At 39.0% G+C, this 24,776-nt stretch overlaps 1 protein-coding gene across 1 annotated transcript; it reads right to left on the minus strand.

Annotated features, from left to right (window-relative positions):
• Window positions 1-653: 653 nt before the first annotated feature.
• On the minus strand, window positions 654-23,420 carry LOC147515593 (ubiquitin thioesterase otubain-like protein). Its single transcript, XM_086588473.1, has 9 exons — window positions 22,869-23,420; window positions 20,460-20,525; window positions 20,283-20,366; window positions 20,014-20,136; window positions 16,001-16,053; window positions 15,845-15,894; window positions 15,670-15,770; window positions 13,874-14,155; window positions 654-828 (listed from the first exon to the last, which is right to left on the minus strand). Exons 1-8 carry the CDS (start codon window positions 23,031-23,033, stop codon window positions 13,889-13,891), a joined length of 909 nt encoding a protein of 302 aa, XP_086444599.1. The 5' UTR covers window positions 23,034-23,420; the 3' UTR covers window positions 654-828; window positions 13,874-13,888.
• Window positions 23,421-24,776: the final 1,356 nt, after the last annotated feature.

Below are 24,776 nucleotides of genomic sequence, written 5' to 3' on the forward strand. Positions count from 1 at the left end.
ATGCCATCCAACTCTCCCTCCTGATGTTCGAGTCAGATGTGGAAAACCATTTTTTTTCTTTTATTACATTGTTGATACAACCTTACATGTGAAACCATCCAACTCTTCCTCCTGATCTTCCGGCTCTAAGAATTACAGGAAGTAAAAATTACAGAGAACGCAGTCTCAGAAATTATAGCTTTTCATACTTGTGGCATTTCATCATCAATTTGATGAAATCAAGACAGATAAACTGAGATGCAGAAATTTTCCATTGAATTCCAAGGTGAAATTAGATTTTACAAATCCCAATCCTCCAAAATCACAGGTCATAAATTTCAAACAGATCATTTCAACTTAGTCAAAGTAGTAAATTTGGAAAAGGCAGCTAATGACCTGACCAAGGAAAATATCACATGCAGTCTTTCATTCCACCTGCTTCACGTACTGAATGACTGGAATACTTCAGTAAACATAGATTTCTGTAGATCATTTTAATAAAACTGTGATTCACAAACCAAAATCTCGAGTCCACAAGAAGGACAAGCAATATGAACAGAAACTGAAGGTCCAGTTAATTAGATTGCTTTGCCTGTCAACAACCCACATGTATATATGCACTTTTACTTAAATGAAAAGCAGAAGGGTATAAGAAGCAGAAGCCCACTAGAACATGATGAATGCCCTCTTACATTAGAAGTTAAATGTATTGTTCTTTATCTATGCTGTCTCATTTTGAAGACAAACATACAAGAGTTTGCACAAGTCATTACAGGGCACTGGAGCTGAAACCTTACGGACATTTGTGAAGACCAATTTTGCTAGTCACAAAGTTGAACTTTTCATTGCCTGTGAGGCAGAAGGGAAAAAAGTATATAAGGATATATTACATACGATAAACAAGTAAACAATTAATTAATTAGAATGCGTGACTAAGCTTTGAAATCCCATGGTAATTTTGATGCTCACATCTACATTGCACAAAAAGCAATTTCAACCAAAATTTAGCTTGTTAGCATGATCATAAAATATTCATTTAAACAGAAAATTCCACACTACGACATTGTCCAAAAAATGCACATCCAAGAGTTGCAGTTTTACTGACATGGTAACAAAGACACTTGACCTTTTGTGCCTTCAAGCAAAACTCTTCTCAAGTGATTCAAACCACACAACTTTACAAATTTATCATTATTTATGTCATTGGGAGATATTGCCACATAATGCTAGAACTCCATGAATTCCTTGATACTTGTTGCATAAAACAACATGACACAAAATATATCATGCTATTTCCCGATATATACCGATTTGTTGAAATCAGCATCCTGTAATTGAGAAATATTTCCAAGACAGTTGATTGTTCTGTAAAAAAATTTAAACCATCGTACAAAGAGGGCTAAATATTGACTATATCTGCCTAGATTTCGGGGAGGACATATTTGAAATATCGGTATATCAGGACAATTATACTATTATACTCAGTATTCATATAGTATAATATACATATGGGACCAAGAGAAAGAAAGGACGGGGCGTTATCATTATGTGTCCTTGGCAGTGTCTAGGTGGTAAAGCAGTGATATAAAAATTCTACTTTAGATAGTGACATTGGCTTGGTATATAAATTGTGATCAGTTTCTGAAACTTGAAGTGATTTGAAGAGGGGTTAACTAGTGTCGCAGAGAGAAGGAAATTGCCCACTCTTAACACAATTTTTCAACAACAAGATACACCGATCTCCACTTTCTTATGAACACTAGCCACTTAAGTAATGATCTATTTCTATTGAAAGCTTGGAAGCTGCAATGGCAGTGTGAGAAATCTTGTTGTTTAGAGGAGATTTTAAAGAGGAGATCAGTGTCTCTGGTGGGTCTGCAATGACAGTGTGAGAAATCTCCTCTTTCTTACGAACCACTTGTCAAGGAGCAGGCTCACCTCTCGCCAGCATTCACCAAACAGCAAACCAAACCTTCATGCTTGCACTTCCCTAACTTCCCACATCACATCCTTGATCATTGGACCATCTACAATGATGTTCACTTCGCCATTCTCAAAAAAGGAGAATCCTTGGTTCAATATAGAAATAAAACATTTTGATGACATTCCACGACCCACATCCATCCTTTGATTGGTCAAGATATCACACAGACCACCGCCCTGCTCCACAAATCTTGCCGAGACTGGAGTACTGACCTCTAGTCTACACTAATTCAATTCTAATAGTCACTGCCTCCCCTCACCTTGCATCTTGTTGCTCTCTCCCCCACCTGTTTACCTCACACCTCTTTATAAATGATCACTGAAGCTGCATGCATTGATGAACCTTGCTTATTGGGGACCGCGATCTACTCATTCTCCACTTCCAGAAGAGATGAGCTCCTTCAGACCTTTCCAAGCAGAAACCACTATTGCCCTCCTACCTCTTCAGGCAAGCAAATGGCTTCTAATTTACCTTCCACAACTCTTCAAGTACCTCCCTTGATTATATTATTCTAAAGACAGCAAAATTGCCCCTTGATGGTCTCTCCATTTATCCTTAACCACCAAGTCTATCCCTTTTCTGGCTTCATAGCATGACTCCACTTTCTTAGCTAACTACACCCCGTTCTCTCAAAATATAATTGCTGTCTGTTGGGATGGTGAAACCTTAGTTTGTTAAAGTCTTCTGTAATTGTCTTTGTTGTTAGTGTTGAACTCAAAATGATGTCAACTTAAACTCATAACGAGGAGATAGTGAGAAGTCTGCCTAATTATGTGAAACAATGTTATGTGATTAGTTTGTGTGATTAGTACTAAAAGTCTGAAGATCATTATGACCACCATCAGCATTGATTCAAAGAGTTTTGCCTTTGAGACTGTGGTGAGGTCCAACTCATTCAAAATCTCAGAGATAGGGAGAAAATGGAAGACAAGTGCCGTTTTTAAGCTGGATGAAGCAGTGTGGATTGTCCAGGTTTTCAGGGCTTTAGGCGAGTCGGGTTTTGACAGAGGATCATGGTTCAAGAACACGTTCAACGGAAGGACCATCACATGTTTTGGCAAGGAAAACAAGGCTGGAAAGTATGTGCTGATTTCGGCTTATTTCCAGGTAGGTAAAGCAAAGCATCTTGTCGTGCCGGAAGGGAGAGAGAGGTATGACTGGGCATCTTTTGCTGTGGGACTGGCCAAAACAACTGCAGGGCCTTCTTGCAGAGGAGGAGAACAGGATAGAGGGATGGATCAAAATCTGGCTTTAACCAAAGTTACAAAGGAAGTGACTTTCGCTGATATGGTTCGAGGTAGGCAGACTGCTCCAACAAGTGCTTGTTCTGGAACTGAGTCAATCACTAAATACGTGGCGGTTTGTGGTCTGCATTCAAATTTGTGGAATCATAAAACCTTTGAGAGTTTGAGGAAAGACATTCCGAGTGCAAAGAGAGTTATTTGCATTGTCTCTGATCAAGAGGGTATTATTGTGGAGGTGGAGACAAGGGGGAAAGATATGCCCAGATCTGTGATGGTGTAGAGCGACGGTACCATCGTGAAGGCTTTCATTGATCTGGATCCACTGGAGCACCTTTTAAACTGGGCAGGGAGTACAAGTCTGGTGGTGGCGGCGGCGGCTGTTTTAGAGGTTGAAGAAGAGGGAGGAACAACAAACCCCAGAAGAGGTGATCTGGAGGATGCGCGTGTCGAGCAGGGGGAAATAACAGGTGCACACGTGCTAGCACATGGGGAACACGTGGATATCGGTTCTCCCTTAAGGGACAGTGGACCTGACTCGGTAAAAGACTTTCAGGCTCAGCCCACTGCAATAGATTTGGATCCATATGCTGGGCAAAGCCCAGTGACAAATATCAGGCAACAAGATCCAGCAGAGTGTTTCTTTCATAAGGCCCATGCGGCCCAAGGCAGGGGTTTGGGTGCTGAGACTCACGAAGCCCAAGAGGAAGGTCTCTCCTACAACAGTTTTGACCTCGCTTCAGGGAAAGAGGAAGAGCAGCGGGCCTGTGAGCAGGGGGAGGCGAATGAATACAAATCCTCCGGGTCTCCTGATCATTAAGATCTACCCGAGATAACAGAGAGACCACCAGCAAAATGACGAGGTTGGTGATAGTGGCTGGTCACCTCCAGTAAACAATCTAGTTTCTCGTCCCCCCTTTTCAAAGGATCAGTCTCAGCATGAAGAGAGGAGGGAATCTTTGTATAACTCTGTGGAAGTTCTTGACGAAGATGTGGAGGAGGATTTTGCCTGTGCCGAGAGACAGCAGGGTGTGGGGGGAGAGGAGTTTGAATCGGAGGAGATTAGGAGTTTCATGGGTTTGAGGAGAGATCTCTATCCGGAATATGAGGGGGTGGGTGCGCAGAGTCAGTCAGATTTAGAACTTCCTGACTCCCCACAAAGTGCTCTATACAGGGATGAGGCTCGGGCAATAATCTCAATGCACACAAAGGCTAAACCGGCTAGTTTGCGATATGTATGCAGTACCGCAGAGGCTTACAGGAATGTTTCGAATCAAAAGGATAATGGGTGTACGGATTGTAAGTCGGACGTGTTAGGAAAGTTTATGGAGGAGATGAATGATTTAGCTGATCGAATATGGGCGAAAGTACAAGAAAATATAGAGGATCGTTTTATGCATACAGTTGGACAGCCTGAAGGAGAAAAGAAGAGAGAATGCCTCGAGGCTAGTAAACCTTCACCAAGGGATGCGGTCGCATTTATGAGTCTTAAAACAGGAGTTTCTTTCCCTGCGCTACCTTTATCTGTTGCTTCTCATTCTTAGTGTCGGGAGTCCTTTTTCTCATCGTATTAGTCTTGGTAGTCTTGTCTCTTCTGATTTTGGATGTGTTTTTCATCAGGTACCTTCTGCTGATGCGACCGAAGGCTTTTATAAAGATCAGGGTCTCATTGATAGGAATGGGCCCAACTTCTCACGCATGGTAGCACCACCTAGCTCCTGGCCCCTAACAGAGAGACCGGATATTGAATGGGAGCACGGTAATAGCATCATTATCCTTTCTCAGGAAAAGGATGAATCTGGGTTGGCCTTCAGCGAGTTGGGTGGAGCAAATAATGTGGGGTTCTTTGATATCAGCGGTGATAGAAGGGGGGCAGAGGAGAATGAGGGCGAGTCTCAGGGAGGTGATAGTTTGATGGAGGGTATGGGAACCGCTACCGCTTAACATGATAGATCCGAATCAGCATGCGATAGAAGAGTCTTCGTCATCATGGTTTGCTAAGCATACGGAAGACCTAATCAGGGTTTTGGGGTTGTCGTGTGAAGGAAAAGAGACGGAGGTTCTGGAGATGCTAAAATCTATTTACAGTTCTATCCATATATCGTCAGGGCATGGGACAAAATCTAAAGGGTCGGGAGTTCGGAAGAGCAATAAGGACAGAGAGGCTTCTCCTTCAGGGGTTAAACAAGGAAAAAGGATGACAAAGGAGTTACTTAGACTTACGTCAACCATTCATTATGGCGAGGACATCATAGAGGGAAGTAGTAGAAGGGGGAAAAAAGGTTTGTTTTAATGGATCACAAAATTCTGAATTGGAATGTGTGGGGATTGGGAGATGATAGAAAAAGGCCAAGCATAAAGGAGGTGATAGAGAAAGAGCGACGCTCCTTCAAGAGACTAAACTACAAAGCTTTTCTGTTAGGTATGCCAGGGAGGTTTGGGGCAAGAATAACATAGAGTGGGTTGAGTTTCCGGCGGTGGGAGCCACACCAAAGGGCAGCATCTGTGTTCTCTGGGATAAGGACAAAGTGGAGGTTTCTGACAGTTTGATTGGCAGTTTTTTTATTTTTATGTCTGCTGTGTGTAAGTTTGGTGGGGAATTTGAATCTTATTTAGTTACTGCAGTCTATGGGCCTTCGAATAGGGAGTCTCCGGCCCTTTTCTGGGGTGAATTGGATGATGTTTTTGCTTTCAGTAGAGGATTACCATGGTGCGTGGGCGGAGATTTTAATGTGATTAGATTTTCGCATGAGAAAAAAAGGGGTAGCCGCATTACCCCTAGTATGACCTGTTTTGATGATTGGGTGAGGAGATGTGAGCATGTCGACATCCCTCTAACTGGAGGCAAGTTCACGTGGTCAAATAAGCAAGATGACCCTTTTTTTTTTTTTTGCTAAATAGGATTGAAATTCATTAATGAGAAAAACAGAAAAGAAAAAAAATGTACAGTGTTGGAGAGTAAGGGGGTGCTAAACTCCTACATCACCAGTGCACACTCAAGTAAATCTATAGTAGATTTCGTCTGGTACCTCCCATTTATAGACCCATGGGGATCTACCATCACATATGTAAGTGTTACTGGTACTGGTACCTAATTCTACTCCAAAATTTGCGGCTTTATCAGCAGTAAAATTCACCTCTCGCCAAGTACTAGTGATAGTACAAAAGGTCAATTTGGTCTGCAATTCTCTCCATCTTTGCTTCAACTGCCATGGAATTTTACCAGAGTTGAATGCTGTTACTGCTGCCCTTGAATCGGATTCGACCCAAATGGATGTTCGACCTTTACTGACTGCAATCTCCATGCCTTCAAGTATAGCAGTACACTCGGCCATGTAGTTTGTTGCAATGCCAATGTTTCTACTGTAGACAAAGATAAACTCACCATTTGAGTTTCTACCAACAGCACCAACACTAGCTTCTCCAGGATTCTTCTTTGCAACTCCATCTGTATTGACCTTAGTCACATTTGCATTAGGCAAAATCCATCTACATGGCATAATGCGTGGAGCATTTCTTGTTTTACCATCAATTCCCCAGTTATGGAGAACGTCCTTGTCTTGTGGCTTGCTGAAGCTTTTGGAAAGAGAGGCAGTTGTGAGAATCTACTTTCTTACAAAACTCTTGCAAAAACTGAGACTACTTTGAGAGTTCTCATGAAAAATTTTGTTTCTGTTTTTCCACAACGCCACCATACCCCCTAGTATAGCCGCCATCCAAATGTTACAAATTAAAGAATTGGAGCTCTTCCCTTTGTCTATAGCATCAGTGAAGTTCCAGAAATCTGTTGCGACATGAAATTTTGCTGCTATCCAGTTCCACAACTCGCGAGCTAGGGGACCCTATTTTGCTGCCTTAAGGTCTATAGCAAGATGACCCTATTTTGACTACTTTGGACAAAATTCTGGTTTCAGTTGAGTGGGAGTTAAAGTGGCCACGTTTGATTCAGCTCGTGGTCCCAAGCATGTCGTCGGATCATCATCCTATTTGTTTGGTAAAACAGGCAGGGGTAGGAAGACCATCACCTTTTCGCTTTGAGCTCATGTGGTTTTCTGACCCTACCTTCATGGATAGTTTTAAGGGGTGGTGGATAGAGAATCAAGAAGGAGACCGACCGAGTATTATCTTCGCCAAGAAACTCAAGTTTGTCAAGGATAAGATCAAGATGTGGAACAAAACAGTATTTGGGAGAGTGGAAAAATGAAAAGAATCGTTAATGAGAAACATCAAGGACTTGGATATGAAAGAGGAGGACCACAATCTTTCAGGGGAAGAGTGGAACAAACGGATAAACCTTAAGGCAGATTTTGAGAGCGTGGCTAGAATGGAGGAAACATCATGGAGACGCACGTCAGGAGAGAGAGGTGGTTAAATGAGACACAATTTAATACTAAATTCTTCTATCAGTGTGCGAAAGCTAGGAACAGAGAGAATTTTTTTGATAAGTTGATTAGAGGGGGAAGAGGTGAGGGGGGATGACAGTCTTAGAGAGAGGGTGGTCGAGTATTATTCGAATATGTATAGAGAGCCACATAATTATAGACCTCGGGCGGATAATTTGGATTTGGTAGGCATTTCTGAAGAAGAACAGAACGAGTTTGAGACTCCTATGGAGGAAAAAGAGGCTTGGGAGGCTATGAAGAGTTTGAAAAATGATAGATCTCTAGATACGGACGGTTTTCCGATTGAGTTCTTCAGAACAGTTTGGGAAGTGGTTAGACTGGACTTTATGGAAATGGTTCGGGACTTCTATGAGACAAGTTTCTTAGCTCACAGTCTTAACAACACGTTCATCAAGTTGATTCCTAAGAAGTATGGAGTGGAAGACATATCTGATTTACGTCCCATTAGCCTCATTGGTAGTGCGTATAAAATCATTTCTAAGGTCTTATCCATCAGATTGAAGAAAGTGTTGTCGAAGGTCATAGCTCAGGAACAATGGGCTTTTGTCTTTAGACGTCAGATTATGGGCGGAGTTTTGATTGCTAACAAGGCCATAAACGATCAAAGGAAGATGGATAGGCCGGGGATGGTATGTAAGATTGATCTGGCTAAGGCTTATGACCATGTGCATTGGAACTTTCTTTGATAACATCATGAGGATGATGGGGTTTGGGGCAAGATGGAGGGGATGGAATCGGAGATGTGTTTCTTCCGCATCTTTTTCCATTCTCATAAACGGAACGCCAACGGGTTTTTTTAAGAGCTCCAGAGGTATAAGACAAAGGGATCTTTTATCCCCTCTTCTCTTTATCATGGTGGCTGAGGTGTTTGGCAGGATGGTGGACAAAGCAAATTGTCTAGGGGTGTTGGAAGGATTCAGGGTGGGCAGAAATCAGGTTTTGATATCGCACCTCCAGTTCGTGGATTCCGTGGTGTTTACGGGGTATAGTTTAGAGCAGTTGAGGTATCTTCGGGGCATTCTGTGTTGTTTTGAGGCGGTGTCGAGTCTCAAAGTTAATATAGGGAAAAGCACCATTTTTAGAGCAACGGGAAAGGAGGACCTGACCTTTATGGCTTCCTCCGTGAGGTGTAACATGGGTTATCTCCCATCCAAATATTTGGGCTTACCTCTCGGGGCTTCTTACAGATCTGTATCCATCTGAAACAGGCTTCTAGATCGGTTTAGCAGGAGATTGTCAGGATGGAAGGGTTGTTTTTTGTCCACGGGTGATCGGGTCATCCTTATCAAGAGCATCTTTTCGGGTCTTCCGTTGTACTATATGTCTCTATTCTATATGCCATCCACTGTTGTCAACATATTGGAATCGATCATGAGAGATTTTCTGTGGGACGACAACGATAATAGACACAGATTTCACCTCGTGCGATGGGACAGGGCCTGCAAGCCAAAAGATGATGGAGGACTGGGTATCAAAAGTCTAGAGCAGTTTAATCAAGCGCTTCTTGGTAAGTGGCTCTGGAGGTTTGGGAGGATAGAGTCTCTGGAGAAGAGTTATTGTGTCTCAGTTTGGGGAAAGAAATGGGGGCTGGGAGAGCGGGCCTGTTCATACTGCTTATGGATGCGGAATATGGAAAAGGATTCAGAAGGTCAGGAGATTTTTTCTCAAGAACATTGGCTACAACCTAGGTAGTAAGGATAGTATCCGCTTTTGGGAGGATGTGTGGTTGGAGGAGAGAACTCTGATGATGGCGTTACCTCGGTTATATGCTCTATCTGACTCAAAGAATAAACCAGATCGCTGGTTCATGCGGGAAGATAATGGTTCAATGGCTTGGAACCTTAGGATATATGGGGCTCTCTGTGACAGGGACATTGCTAGTGTGGCTGCACTTATAGGAAAGTTGGAACTCATTCCTAATGTGAGACCGGATAGAGATAAAAGACTGTAGCTCATCGACAAGAAGGGAATTTTTTCTTGTAGATCATTTTATTCCATCATTCATTCAACGCTTCAATGTCTAGGTACGAGAGTGTTGCATGATTTCCCGAGTCATATTATATGGTGTTCTAAAGTCCCTTTGAAAATTGCTTTCTTTGTATAGTGTGCATCTCTAGGCAAGATTCTGACTATGGATAATCTTAGGAAAAGGCGTATTAAAGAGATGCTTATTAATTTTCATACGTGTTTGAAGGGAGGTGAGTCGATCATATCCTTCTTAGATGTCCTTTTTCTTGGAGTATTTGGTGTTTCTTTGTCTTGGAATAGGTGTTTCGTGGGTATGCCCTAAGTCGGTGAAGGCTTTACTAGCATCTTGGCACTTGGATGTCTATTCTCGTAAAGGGAGACACACATGGAATATACTACCTTTTGCTATCTTATGGGGTTTATGGCTAGAGAGGAATAACCGCATTTTTGAGGGGGTCTTCTATGATGCACGGATGCGGGTACGGGTACAGATACGACGACACCGGTATGGTGTACGATATGGCTTTTTTGAAATATTAGGATACGGGTACAGCCTATGGGTACTAATTAATATAAATATTTTAATTTTGAAAATTATGTTAGTAGTTTTTTGAGTAAAGTTAGTCAGGAACATGTGAAAAACTATTATAACACATGTCAAAGTCAATACAACTTGAAGCCTCAAGAACAATTTACATTTCAATGGAGTAGAACTGTCGGATCAGGTCTATTTCAGGGATTCCAATACCCTGGAAGTATCCTAGAAGTATCCAGTACCCGTATCGGTATCGTAGCCGATCGATATGAGTGCAATGACATTTTAGGAGTATCCGTGCATCATAGGGTGTCTTTGCCTAGGGAGAAGGTGGTGTTGACCATCAAGGCGTTACTTTGCTTCTGGCTTCGCATTTATGATGAGTTCCGGACGATACCTTTTGAGAGTTATGTCTGTAGATGGGAGTCCATTATGCTATGAGGACTCCCATAGAGGTTTTTCGTTTTGTTTCTTTTTCTTTGGTTTCTTTCCCCTTTGGTTCTTTTCACCATTTTTGTTTGTACGCATAAGGACATCTCATCTTTTTTTATTTTAATTTTAATAAATACACTTTTACCGAGCAAAAAAAAACAAGAATAACCCCTTCACAACACCCCAATCATCTGTTCCATGATGGAGATTGCACTGGGCCAGCAATACCACTCGATTCCAAGTCAAAGACCTTTCTTCTAATCGCTATCCCCATCTCCACTAAAAACCCTTAGTGGATCTGTAGATCTAGCACCCAATCTTGGACATTTAGATAAGAAAAGGTGAAGAAGCAAGTGGAAGGACGAGACTAAATCGGTTGTGATTCAAGTATAAATACCTTTAAACACAAGTAGGACGATCTAGTAGAATCCTGAGTTCACAATGTGTTGAGGTTCTTGCAGATCGGCACACATGATGATCAAACAAGAAACCACGACGTATCACTGCCACTGATCTCCAATAACAAAACCACACATCTTTTCTCGAGTTGCTACTCTCTCCCCATGAGAGAGCACCTCTACTAAACCTATTATATTTGGCCATCCAACTAAAAACCAATTGGCTACGAATGGAACGGCCCAGGAGTGCAAAGCTTTAAAATCCCAATGTCGGATTAAACATTTCAATATGCCCCCTCACGTGTGGCGTTACATGAGTCTACGACGTGGATGACCATCATTGGGTGACGTGGAGCAAATGGCCAGGCCAAACAACATCAAATTGCCAATTACTTTAAAAGCTCAAACTTGTAGAAATGACATGTTCAATAAATATAAAGAGGAGACTCATGATAGAACATAGGTGGGACACCTAGAAATGGGGTGTAATATTCTCTAACAATATCAAGAGCTTTAGGTTTCTCTTTTTGTTTTGATTAAACTTTTTCCGGATAACAAGTCTTATTGACATTGGTACCCTCCGCCACCAACGACTTATTTCTAGGGCATTCTCTACTACTATCTACCACCAATGGTACCCCCCTCCATCCACTGGTAGTGCCTTTTACACTATCAACTTGGTAGAGACACTATCAACAACATGATTCTAGGTGGTATCCTGACACTGGAGTTGCTCCCCACATGACAATTGACGTTGGTCGTATACGCCAACGATCTCCATACGTTGACTTTGACCAAGTCTTATTGGCAATGGTGCCTCTCATAGGGAGATTGTTGGCTCATATGACCAGCTTTAACAGTTATGTGGTGAGCAACTCCAATGTCAAGATATCACTTCGAATCATATTGTTGATAGTGTCGGCTAGCAAGTTGATAGTGTGAAAACAGTACCTACGGATGGAGGATGGGGTACCATCGGTGGCAGATAGCAGCAGAGTACCCTGGGTGTTGGTCCATTTGGCATACAATAGGGAAACCATAAAACTAATATATAAACGAAAGACATGTCGTGCATAATGAAACAACTATTATAATTCCAATTTACTAAAAATATTTAAACAAAGCATCAAAACAAAAAGAGAAACCTAAAGCTCTTGATATTGTTAGAGGTTATTACACCACATTTCTAGGTGTGTCCCACCTATGTTCAATTCTGAGCCTCTTCCTAATATTTATAAAATTTGTCATTTCTACAAGTTTGAGCTTTTAGAGTAACTGGCGATTTGATGTTGTTGGTATTTGGGCGGGCCGTTTGCTCCACGTCACCCAATGATGGTCGTCCATGTGTTAAAGGTCAAGGAACACCATACGTGAAGGGGCATGTTGAGATGTTTAATCCCACATTGGGAGTTTAAAGCCTTGCACTGGAGTATATAGTTCATGGGACCACTCCATTCATAATCATGGTCCACTTGATAGGCTCAAGTAACGCCACATGGGTCAGTGTTGAGATGTTTAATCCCACACTGGGAATTTAAAGCCTTGCACTACAACATATAGTTCCTGGGGCTGCTCACTCATAACAAATGGTACAGAACAGTTAGTATGCTCCTAAAGTTTAAGAGATACCATGTGAAGAAATGTAGTATAAATTAATTTATAATCAAAATACAATATGCTTTTATACATGGCTTCTTGCACAATTCAAAAAAGATTTCATGTCTACACTTTAAGAAAGATTTCCCTAACCAAAATTACACCATAGTGAAAGGGTGCAAATATTTTCATTGTAACACCTCTACAAGCTCACCCTTGAAACTACATATTGCCTATCATACCCTTTCTCCACCCCCTTTCCTTATTATCACCACCAACCCTCTCTCATGTTCCGTCTATGTTTCTCTTAAAAATAATTTGTTTTTTAATTCTTCCCCACTCACTCTTGCTTACTGGTATGAGACAGTTCAGACACAAATAAAAGGAATCTAACCTAATTTTAGTCCAACTAAAATCAATTCAAGTTCTGAAGCAATGGGGGCAAAGTCCTTTGGTTTTGAACTTTTTGATTACACCTCAACTAATGAATGTCATTGAATTAAAAGTTCAATGAACTCAAAAACTTAGCCATCTTTTGATTGCTAAGGATACTGAAAGACTTTAACAAATGAGGATAAAGACGGGATTCAATTAACTTTTCATTATCAACAGCATATGGTTTTCAGTTGCAGAATCTTAACATATAAGATATCGCATGCGTGTATTACCATGTTGGAGAGACGACCAGGACTAAGTATTTTAGAGGCCATTCAACTCTATCGAAGTGAAGAGAAAAAAAGAGACGTGAGGAAGTGGTGTTGGTAATTGGAGTTGGTGGTGGAGAGAGGGCAAAGTGGAGTTTTGGGGGAGGAGCATATTGATATATGCGGAGAAAATATTAACACCCCACTGAAAACATCTCAAAATATACATATGGTAACATATATTAGGTAAAATCTGGACATGATACCGTAGGATCTTTAACAATTTCTTTACCAAGATTATTTCTGTTCTTCTCTACCCTGCTTCAGCAGAAAGAACACAGAAAAGACAGATTTTTCAAAAGAAAAAGATTTCTTTCTCTTGATAGTCTGAGTAAGACCTGTCAGTTCATCCACTGAAAATGCATTTTTATCTTGTATCTTGTAAACTTGTACAGAGATAGAAAAGGTGGTGGGACTTAGCTCGGTCCAAGCCTTACAGCATCTAAACTTGAAGTCAGAAACAAGTTATCACTTTACATATAATTGCTTGCTACATATGTTAGATGCACACAAAGTGTAAATGATTTCATTGAATGCCTAAAGATTGTGGTATACAAGTTTACTCCCGGAGCCTGACGCTATCCTATGTATGTGTATGTGTGATAACAACTGCTAATTGTTTCAAGAGCATACCTGATTGGGAGTAGATCACTTGGGGTAGAGAATATCATAGTGCCCTGGTCGATACAGTAATGTCATGACCGGTTTCACAGAGTCCGAGCTGTTTTTGGTTGCATCCAGAGACTCACTGGAAGAAGGTATGAAATCATGATGGTTTACACTAATACCCCCCGTATCACAGGAGCTGCGGTCGAGATACATCACGCGGACAGGTACACCTAGTGCATCGGACAAAGCAGTAATGTGAACATGGTCACTCTCTTCCCCCATGGGTTCCACTGAAGCCTTACAGAACTGTTACATAAAAATTAAACAAAAAATGCCATGAGAGAGAGAGAGAGAGTACAAAATAAATCACTTCAAATCAGATTAGATCTATATCATATGGAGCTTTTGGCATTTAATGTGGATACCTAAGCACCAATGATCCAAGAGTCTATATTCAATTCTCTTCTAATAAGCTCAAAACCCTCACCCTTAATTTTCTCAAGTCAATTTATGGCTTACTAGTTACTACCAAGAAACTGCACAAATTTAAGTGCAATGGTTTTGAAAGGCAATGAAATATTAAGAGATAAAGGAATAAAACATGTGACAAGTGGCAAGGAGTTAATGCTACATGTGGCAGAGAAAGGATGCTTTTGATCCATGAGTCCGTTTTCAACAAAATCTACATATATAAAAGTATGGAACACTTTTGAAGAGACTTTTCCGATGAACCAGGCTGTCCAAACTTTACTTCTTTTTTGTTTCTTACTTCAAAAAGTGAATGCTTTTTTATTCTTCATAGATGAGGCAAAGTGTGTCTAACTCGAAAGCTATGGTCTTCATGGACTAAATCACTGTTTTGAAGACATAGCCTTCGTAGGAGAGCCAAATAACGCTAGCGGCACGACCTCCTTTGGCACACAGAAGACGCGGCGAGGCAGAAGGCACATGTCACCACATAATAATTATATTTTGTAAGTTGAGCATGCGTTTTAGGTTGAGCCACCTAATATAAACTGGTCAATCTCTACTTCATAAGATATGATTTTTTTCTATTTTATTTTTTTTGCAAGAAAAGAAAAAATCAGTAAAATTCACTTTGTACTCACAGAAAGATAATAAATACTACAACGTTCAAGGATCCAAGAAGCAAGGAGCTAATCAACCACACTCAACCTCCCCAAATCCCCAATTACAAAAGATTGCACATCTCATCACAATCAACAAATTTTACACCCATAAACAATAGAGTAGCAAGTGCCCAATCAAATAGAAGATCCTTGACTTCCCCTACCAAAATCCTCATGTATAAAAAACCACAAGGCCAAAGGAAATAGCAAAAACATAGGCTACATAGAAAGTGACTTTCGGTCTTCTAAAAAAGTTGTCTTTTTAGCTTTATGCTTATGTGAATTTTTTGGGAGAATACCAAACAAGCTTTTGGCTTTTATCCTCATGGGAAACCACAAAGTGGCTTTTAGACATGTTGCCAAACACCCCCTAAAAGTTTAAAAAGAATCAACTGTCTAAACTACAAAGTTCCCAGGCATCAAATTTAAATTAAATGGATAAATAAGACACTGAGGTTTCTATCTTAATTCTCTATCTCAAAAACAAAACGTTTGATATCAGAAGCATAAGCACACAAGCTTTCTACATCAATAATGGAGCAAGAAAAACAAGGGGACAGTACAGAGAAAATTAAACAGATGTCTCCAAGCCAGTAAGAAGCTCAACAGACATGCACAGACAATTAATATGACGCAACTACTGTGTAACAATAACAACAACATATAAGACTATAAGGGAGAAAGAGAAACCTTTTCCACGGTCATATTTGATAAGCCCAGAATGAATGGTTCAAAAAACTCAGCCCTCCTTCGTATTTCTCCAGAGGTTACAAATCTGAAGAACATTACCACTGGACAACAAGCTTTATTAGGAGAAATAAAATATAAGACATATCATTATTTCCATGTAATGAACATCTCTCACCATAGTCAGAAACTGATTGATCCCGACTTCTGCTCACAAGTTCATCATGACTGAAACAATGACAGATTGTGTTCATTTCACTTGTCTACAAATTTGGCCATTTACTAACATAGTGAACTCTCTTCATACTTAAATAAATAGGCCAAGTTATATCACCTTATGGACGTTTCGTTTCCTTGCATAACACTTTCCAGCTGCTCAATGAATAACTGAACCAATCCTATCACTAATTAGATACATAATTCATGACAGTGAAATGAAAGAAATCACAAAGACCCAAATACTATCATGAAGATTAATACAACTGATCTTCAACTTTTGCCAAAATAAGACCCATTCAATATTATCAAAAAAAAATAAAAATAAAAAGAAAGACCGTTCTACTTGGACTAAAGAAAAGCAGATGGTAAGTAATTGTTCCTCAGATGTAAAAGACGGAATAAAAACTGTAAAATATTGTGAATTTTGCTAGATGCATGGAGACCTATGTGTTATCATGAAGATCTTACATGACCAACATACATTGACCAGCTTATCTATATGGCTTAATTCCGATAATCAAGTTTATATAATTCTGGTTTTTCTTGAATTAACTTGCCAACATGTTATGATATCTATTATGGAGGACATGTAACTCACTCAAGATACATAGTAAATACAATGTGAAACAACTTTTCCAGTTAAGTTGATATTGACTGAAGCAGTTAATAACACAGTTATAAAGGATTTAAAATAATATCGATCAGAGCAACTAAAAGCAGGCACTAGATAGTTGGTAATAAAAGAAGGCAAGGACTTGATAAGTGCAATTTAGGTCACCGCCCTACTCAATGCCAATAGTTGCCATAATAAATTAAGTGATTAACACGCGTGTGTTGTGTCAAAAGTCATCCTTGCTTACTCCTTTTGTTATTCTCTTACACACACAAGTCTCTCTATACGAGGAAAGTGGGATAGCTAATGGTAGGAGGAAAATAATAGACGGCTAGATGAACATGATATATCAGCCAACTCCATATATTATGCACAAAATCCTAACCAAGTGAAAGGGGTTTCGGCACAAATGCCAAATTAGATACTTTTTAAACTCAACAGATTGACAATTATTGCAATAGCTTGTATGCTAGTCACTGGTAGTTTAGAGTGAAGACAATAGGGACTGCTGCAAAAAGGAGAATATGGTTTGTTGTGGTCATGTGGTGTTGACAGTGGCTACTGCAAGTGGTGATGGGGAGACAAAGACAAACGTTGTCAGACACCCAATTGATGTGCTTGCTTGCAATTAAAGGATATAAATGCAACACAATTTTTTCATCAATAAGAAGAATATTCATTCCATAGAATTGTTACAAAAGTAGCGACCTTAGCAAGAAGCAAATGTTAGCAGGTAACAACCCCGGAACAGTGGCTTATAATACTAAAGTATCCCAATTATACATGAAATCGTGAAATCAAAGTTCCCTAAAAAAATTGACACTCCTTGACCAATCATACAAAAGCTCCTTTATGTCCCCCAATATGATGAGAATTGTATAGTGACTCGTGTTGCCAGCAATATTTAGTTATTTTTACCATTTCCAATTCTATTCACATTCTTTCTTATCAAACAAGAAAACTAAATCCTGCCTAATAACCTAACTTGATCAGCAAGAATCTAAATAGAACTGAAAATAGTAAAATAACTACATATTGCCTGCTACAAGAATCACGATGCAATTCTCATCACAATATCTTATGAACTTCCTTCTCCATGTTCTCCAAAACTCTCCGATTACTCTAATTCCAGATCCCCCACACTAGCCTTAGGAAGAAGCTCTCCAATCTACCTTTAGGACCAAGGTCCTTAATGACAATGTCACCACCAAGAGCCTCCACTACATTCCCCAGAAGATTCGAAAATCCATTGAGGGACAAGAAAAACTGATGTAGAACATGAGTTAGTTGCTGTGAAGACATAGGCGTGCGCCTATGTTTCCACACTCACTTTTCTACTGGAGTATCTGGAAAAAGAAGAAGAAGATGATACACTTCCTCCTCCACTTCCTTACAAAGTGGGCAAACATTATCTAAATCCATACCTCTTCCATTAAGCTTGTCTGACCGTTTGGATGCGCCCTAGATTGCTGACCAAGAGAAGAAAGCCACTCGGTGGGGGATTGAAGAAACCGAAATCCTTTTATGAGGAAAATTAATTATCAGACTTAAAACTCACAATCTTGATGAAGGGATGATACGGTCTTCCTTGTAATCTCCCTGGAAAGTGTCAAGGGAACGTCCGAACGTATACACACTCTAACATAACAAAACTACATAAATAATCAACCACCCAATTTAGCCAAAGGCTTACAAGGTTTTATATATATAGCCTCAGTCCTCAGATGGCTTACAATTCAGAAACCCAATACTGAATGAGAAAGGATATTAATAGTAACGAAACTCTGAATTAAAATGAGCCTAAAATTAAAACTATCCTACATAACCTAGAAGTCATAGTAGAACCACTTCTCAAAGATCCCTAAAAGCTAATCTGGGAATCAAATTAAGGGTTTGGAAACACCATATTGCATAAAAACCCAAGACTCCAAGATCTAAAGAAGAGCCCTTTTTGTTCTTTTTTATTTCGATTTTTTATTTTGGTGTGTGCAGTCCCAAAACATTTTCCAAATATCGTATGTTCCGACAAGGACATAATAGGCTTGCAAATGGGTTAGAGTTTTCTCACCTATCCTTCTAGTTTACCCCGCAAGTGTGCTGAACCACCAAAGTTTTGGTTTGAATTGCGATTTGGGATTAATCAATAAATTGCATACAACCTGGTGCTATTATTTGAGATGTCATGTTCTTCCTAATTTAAATTGTTCCCCACCAGATTCAACTTTCGGCAATTAAAATTGCAATTCATAACAATTTCTCCATCACTGTATAGCTGAACAGCATAGTTATGAGATGCAATCCCAGCTTATCAGACCTTTGAAATCACAGTACAAAAGTTATTACAGGTTACAAGTTTTTAAGGTTCAAAACTATGCTTTGGTAAACTACTTATAAGCAAGGACCAAAATATCGATATCGGTTAATATATCGGTGTACCCAAAAACCGATATATATCGGATATATCAGATATATCCATTTTTTTTTGTGACCAGTCCAAACTATTTAAAATATCAGAAATATCGGATATATCGGAAATATCGGATTTATATTAAAAAATGGTCAAAAAGTCAAACGATATATATCGTAAATATCGGATATATCGATTATCTCGGTGATATAAAGTTTTATATCGGAAATTCCAATATATATCGGGAAAAAAAGGGTTCTATATTCGGTGGATATATATTGGAAACATCGATGTCGGTGTACCAAAATACTGATATATATCGGCAATATTTTGGTCCATGCTTATAAGTTATATCAGAGGTATTGGTAAAATCCACCAAAAAAGTATCCGGAAACACATACGAGGGAAACAAGGCAATCCTTTTAGAACCACACAAACCTCCTAATTCCGGACAAGTTTCAACTCTATCTCAACACGAGTAACAAATAAGCATCTTCACAATTGAATGCTGATAAAGATAATGGATAAATTTTCGAATAACGGATTTCATAAAATGATCTTCCCTCTCACTACTAAGAGACCATGTATCAATATATGAATATAATATATATACAATATATAAAGTTTATCACTGTGAAACTTGACAAGACTACACAAAGACCGGAAGGAAATCACCAATCAACAACAGACATAAACTCAACATCCCAGTGAGAGGAAAGTGAAATATGTGTGATACTTAGGTTAGAAAGTTGAGCTTACAGGGAATTAACAAGAGGATAGTGCAAAAGAAAACAATTGCAATCATTTCTGTGGTCATATTAAATCATGCTTAAAGTGACACATAATAATACATCAACAAAATCACTCCTAAACTTCAGAAATACAATTGCAAGTCATTCATCATTCCAATTTTCAATAGACATGGATTCGTTATAGACAGAGTGGATAATGTTGGGACTCAATTCAGGGATACCTTACCAAACGCTTAAGATAACTGTTAAGGAACAGTTACTTTTCACTTTCAGCCCACAAACAAAAGCGTAAAGAAGCGGAAGCTGAAATTATATATATTTTGACACGGAAGCTACTTTGAAGATAAAAAAATTACCGCAAAGAAATCCTCGAATGTGAAATCCGCATATCCTAGGTTCTGTAGAGTCTTCTTGCATTGTTCAACATTTGCTTTAATACGATCAACTTCCGCTTTGTCTTGTGATTCCAGAATATGCTCCTAATTTCGCAATCTCACAATTTCTTTTAGTAGCCAAAACCACAGCAGCATATTAACATTCCTCCAACAGCATGTTGGAGGGTAGATGCCCAAACTATTACAGAAAAGAAGTTTCAAGAATAGAGATTAATGCATTAGGATAATACCAGGTATGCAAACATAAAGCATCGAAAGAAGCAGTTTCCATCTCCCCGTGTTCGTCTAATGGCAGCAAATGTTTCACCTAAGATCTGCAATGGTGACCCAAAATTGTGTTGTTAATTCCAAGAACTGCTTATCTCAGAACTGTTAGAAGAAAATGCCGTCAAGAACACAAACTGAACCTTTATCTTTTCCTGAATGACAGGGCTTCCAGATTGATACTCGGCTGCTAGTGCAGAGAGAGGATCCTGCAGCTTAAAAAAAATATATCAGTGTTCAGACTAACAAAACAATATGCAGGAATAGGCAAGATATCCAGAGTATATACAGAGTATACTCTATATTTTGTGTAATGAAATCAAAGCTGGGTGAAGGACTGGACTTCTGATGGCAAAAGGATATCTGAACTATCATACAACCGACTGTCAATTCTAAATCCAGTAACCAAACCATTTTTTCCAACATCTTTTTTCTCCTTGAGACTCTAAATAAGTTAAAATGACAGCCACAACAGAATTGCAAATTTCCATCAGGCAGTGATCGATAACATGGGAATGTTTGAGAAGAAAATTAATAATGGGGCGAGTGATAGGATAGGATCTAAGGTGCATGAAAAAATTTCCATGTCCATTAAAATATTCGGCCTGGAGATAAGAATCTATGCAATTAAATTTGGATTACTACTATTTGATGAATATTCATTGCGTTTCCGCTACTGAACAAACAATAGTAAAATACTAATCAACCAATAAGCAGAATTAGTCACTTACAACCGATTAGCTGAAACTGTACCTAATAGGTTATGCAAGTGACTAATTGTGCGGCTAATTGTGCTTATTGGTTGATCAGTAAAAGAAAAAGGGGATGCTCATAACAATGGTAGCAAAGCAAAGGATGTTTGCCATTGTTCATGCACCGAAGAAGATCACACAATTAAAAAATATTATCTTCTTTCTCACCAAAACACAATAGTGTGATGAAGTAGGTCACACTACAAACACGAGTACAAGGAATTGGCGGGCAACACGGAGGTAGTACAATACTTTCCCATGTCAAGAGAAGGTCATCAACTGGAGACCAATAAAATTAGGCAGATGTGAAACCCAACCCCAAATAACACCTTCGGCATAAACCACAACTTGATCGACTGCCGCAAGTTTGTCTTCAGAGATGCAACAATTTCCTTGAGGCCATATTTTCCACATGATCACATGAAACAAGGTTTTCCAAAACAATCTGCAAGTGAGGATTGCTAGCATCCCCCTTAAGGGGGTAGAATAGTTCTGACCTGCTAACTGACAAAATAAGTCACCTAATAACCTTTTAAACAAATTTCTATATACCTAAAGAAAAACGGAGTAAAATCAGCAAAGTTGACTTGCTCTCATTTCTTCCAATGCCCATCTAATCATTCAAGATCCTTCACTCCTTTTCTTAAACTGATGCAAAAGTGTTAAATTTATATAGTGGATTAGTTATTGAGTTATAACCACAACCATTGACAACCACCCTCCGGAATCAGGTCATGTAATTTTACCTTTCATCCTTATCCCTTCTCTTCCACCTAATATTTGACATTTGGTAGAAAATACTTACACGAGAAAAAGAATTTTTGGTTTTGCTAAGAGACTTTGTTATTATTATTAGCAACGAAATTGAATCAATGCTAAGAGAGTTGCATCATGTGTCCGTGTCGGATACGTATCCGTGTGTCCGTGTCGGACACACACTGTAAGTGATATACCTTAATTTTTTATATTTCGTTGTGTTAGACACACGTATCCGTGTCAATGTAACTTAGTGAAATACACATTAAGATCTAACATTGAAGATGTTTGACACCTTATGGCATAGACATCCATTCGCATGTACAACGAATGAACATTGAGGAAGGAGAAAGGAAGAAGAAGTTGAACAGATTTTCTATTTTAATTATTCTTTTTCTTTTTCTGTTTTAATTTTTTCAAGTGGCTAAACAACTTGCCTAGCTACTTCTTTTGTCCATTACTGGGGTATAACCATTTTACCACTTTAGAGGAGTAGAACCTTAGCATTTCTCTCTTCCAGTAGATGAAAATTTAGACCATGACCAACAACTCAAAACTTCTAGAATACTCCCAACAAAGATGGTTTGGCGCGTAAGGAAAAGATAAATAGAGCTCATAGTTTCCTCACAACGGATGTATTCGACATTACACATCTGTTACTGGTTATTTTGCCTCTTTTGTTAAGTTCTTCCCCACACAAGAGACAAATAATAGTTTAGATAGTACCATTTTCCTTTTCTCTATACTCTGTTTTTGTCCTTAAATTCTTCTCCTTGTTCCATTGTCTTCCCCCATAGACTGCCTTTCCGTTAATGTTTGAAATATGGCGTGTCCATGTTACTAAAATTACAATAAAAGGAAGAAGGCATCCTCAAAGACTGTACAAACCCACCAATCAAGATAATATTCCCCAATCTCGCCACTAAATATTCAAAATAAACGCTTCTCAAATCTACAAAGAAGGCCCTTTATAGTAGATGTCAATTAATATTATATAGAAATGCATTATAATTAATTAATAAATAAAAGTAGTGGGGGACTTGCCTTGTCAGCAACGTAGATAACTTTGTGAGCTTCCTCAGCTTGAATAGCATTGTGTTGTTGCATGACATCATCATCTCTATAATTACCCCAATCCTCCTCAATTAATGTTTCTGTTTTCAACTCCTCCCCAGCTCCATCTTCTTTCTCCGCCCCCTTATTCATCATTCTCTCCAGACAACAAGTAGTAGTAGGGTCTAGGGTTTACTTGCTTTTTGGCCAACCGGCTGTTGAATTTCCACGAGACTTGACTTGCCCCTTCAATTTTGACCCACTCCTACTCGACTCATGTGGTCCTCTACGGACTAGTGCACCATAAATAATAAAGCTGGTAATGCCCTTTTGCACAACTAAACCGCTTATGATTATTTTTTTTATAACTCAAATATTATTATCACTAGCCAATATGCCGGCCTGTGGCCGGCTTACTATATTAATAGTTGATTTACTCTGGGCTATTATAATTGTATATTGTGCTATTGTTTTGATGATAAACTAATTAACTATTCAATGTTTTAAAAGAAAAAGTTCAAGCCTATTATTCTAGTGTGTTGGGCTTTAAAATTAGTTGGGAATGTTGGTCTTTATAATTGCTTGGGGAAAGAATTAGACGTCTGAGACATAATTATTTTTGGGCAAACACAAATGCTTTTAGAAAAAAGACAATTACACCACTTGTCGAATGTGTTGTTGCACTTCTTGTTTTAGGGTTACTTTTGGAATCGTCTATGAATACAACACCCAAAAAAAAATGTAAATATGTAAATATTTTTTTGGTAAGTAATACTTACCCCATCAAATGCAAGAACAATGAATTGATCCCTCTCTGTTAGTAGCCTATAAGAAAATTCAAGTATAGAGATCACCTTGTAATCTTTCAAACAAAAATCTCCGAAGGCCCTTCTGGTTGCTAATCTAGGGGCATAATCAAATGGCAACCAAACCCGAGGCACTTCTAGTTCATTTGCAAAGGGGCAAAAAGCCTTCCTCTACACCTTTTAATTGCATGACTTCCCTACACAAATAGAGAGAAGTAGGAATTAAAGTCAACACTATACTATCACACTCGTTAAGACGGTATATAGGTCAATTTGGATTGCCACTATCGCATTGTTGTTGTCTTTAGATCCCATTATCGCCTTGAACCCCTTTAAGTTAATTATTTGAAAGAAGTCACCCCCATCAGTCTAACTTTAGGTCGGTTAGAACAGAGGAAAGGTAAAGGTCGTCTAAGATATCGATCGCCATACCGGTTCAACAGTTTACATACATATACTTTATTTTTTTCTTTCGAGAATACTCTTAGAATACCAAAAAGAATTGACAAATTGCAGTGCGAAAATCAAATTGGCAGAAAACACACCATGAAAATATCATCACAAATCCACGTTATAACAATCATATGATTGATCAATAGCTAGCTTTGTGATTTTGTATAAATCAGAAGACTTTTGTATATCTATTGAAAAAAAATCATCTGAAAAAGAAAACTTTTGTATAAAGAAATGAGATGCTGAAATTGCGTGGGCTGATATTTCCAATCTCGGACCGATCTTTGAGTTCTAATGTCTCGACTCGGAGGGCTGTTAAATGTGGGGGTGGATCAAGCGAGATGTTAGCATCGGTAATCCCTCAATCATTAGCTATGTTACCGCTCGAGCTTTTCTAATCCCTCCGAAAAGAATCCAACTATCCACAACGCTTTGATGTACATCCACGTTAGTCTTTGTGGAGACATTTTATTCCCTACGTAGACTTATTAGTTCTTCGCAGTCCTTGATCACCAAAGTATGTACAGAAGTAAGGTTTCGCAGCAATTGCATTAGAAAAGCATCTAATGAATTTCCGCAAATTTCAAGCGAATGAAGATGAGGGAGGCTACCAAACTCAGTGTAGCCTCATTGCATGATC

Source organism: Coptis chinensis, chromosome 2 (genome assembly GCF_015680905.1).
Source record: "Coptis chinensis isolate HL-2020 chromosome 2, ASM1568090v1, whole genome shotgun sequence".
NCBI classification, from domain to species: domain Eukaryota; kingdom Viridiplantae; phylum Streptophyta; class Magnoliopsida; order Ranunculales; family Ranunculaceae; genus Coptis; species Coptis chinensis.

Bases quoted from the DNA above. Each gene is read 5' to 3' on its own strand.
- LOC147515593 (XM_086588473.1), bottom strand. From the start codon at position 23,033: ATGATGAATAAGGGGGCGGAGAAAGAAGATGGAGCTGGGGAGGAGTTG. The intron at 20,137-20,282 runs GTATTATCCTAA...TTGCGAAATTAG, and splicing joins GCTTTATGTTTGCATACCTG to GAGCATATTCTGGAATCACA. The intron at 15,771-15,844 runs GTGAGAGATGTT...CTTGTTGTCCAG, and splicing joins TCAATCAGTTTCTGACTATG to TGGTAATGTTCTTCAGATTT.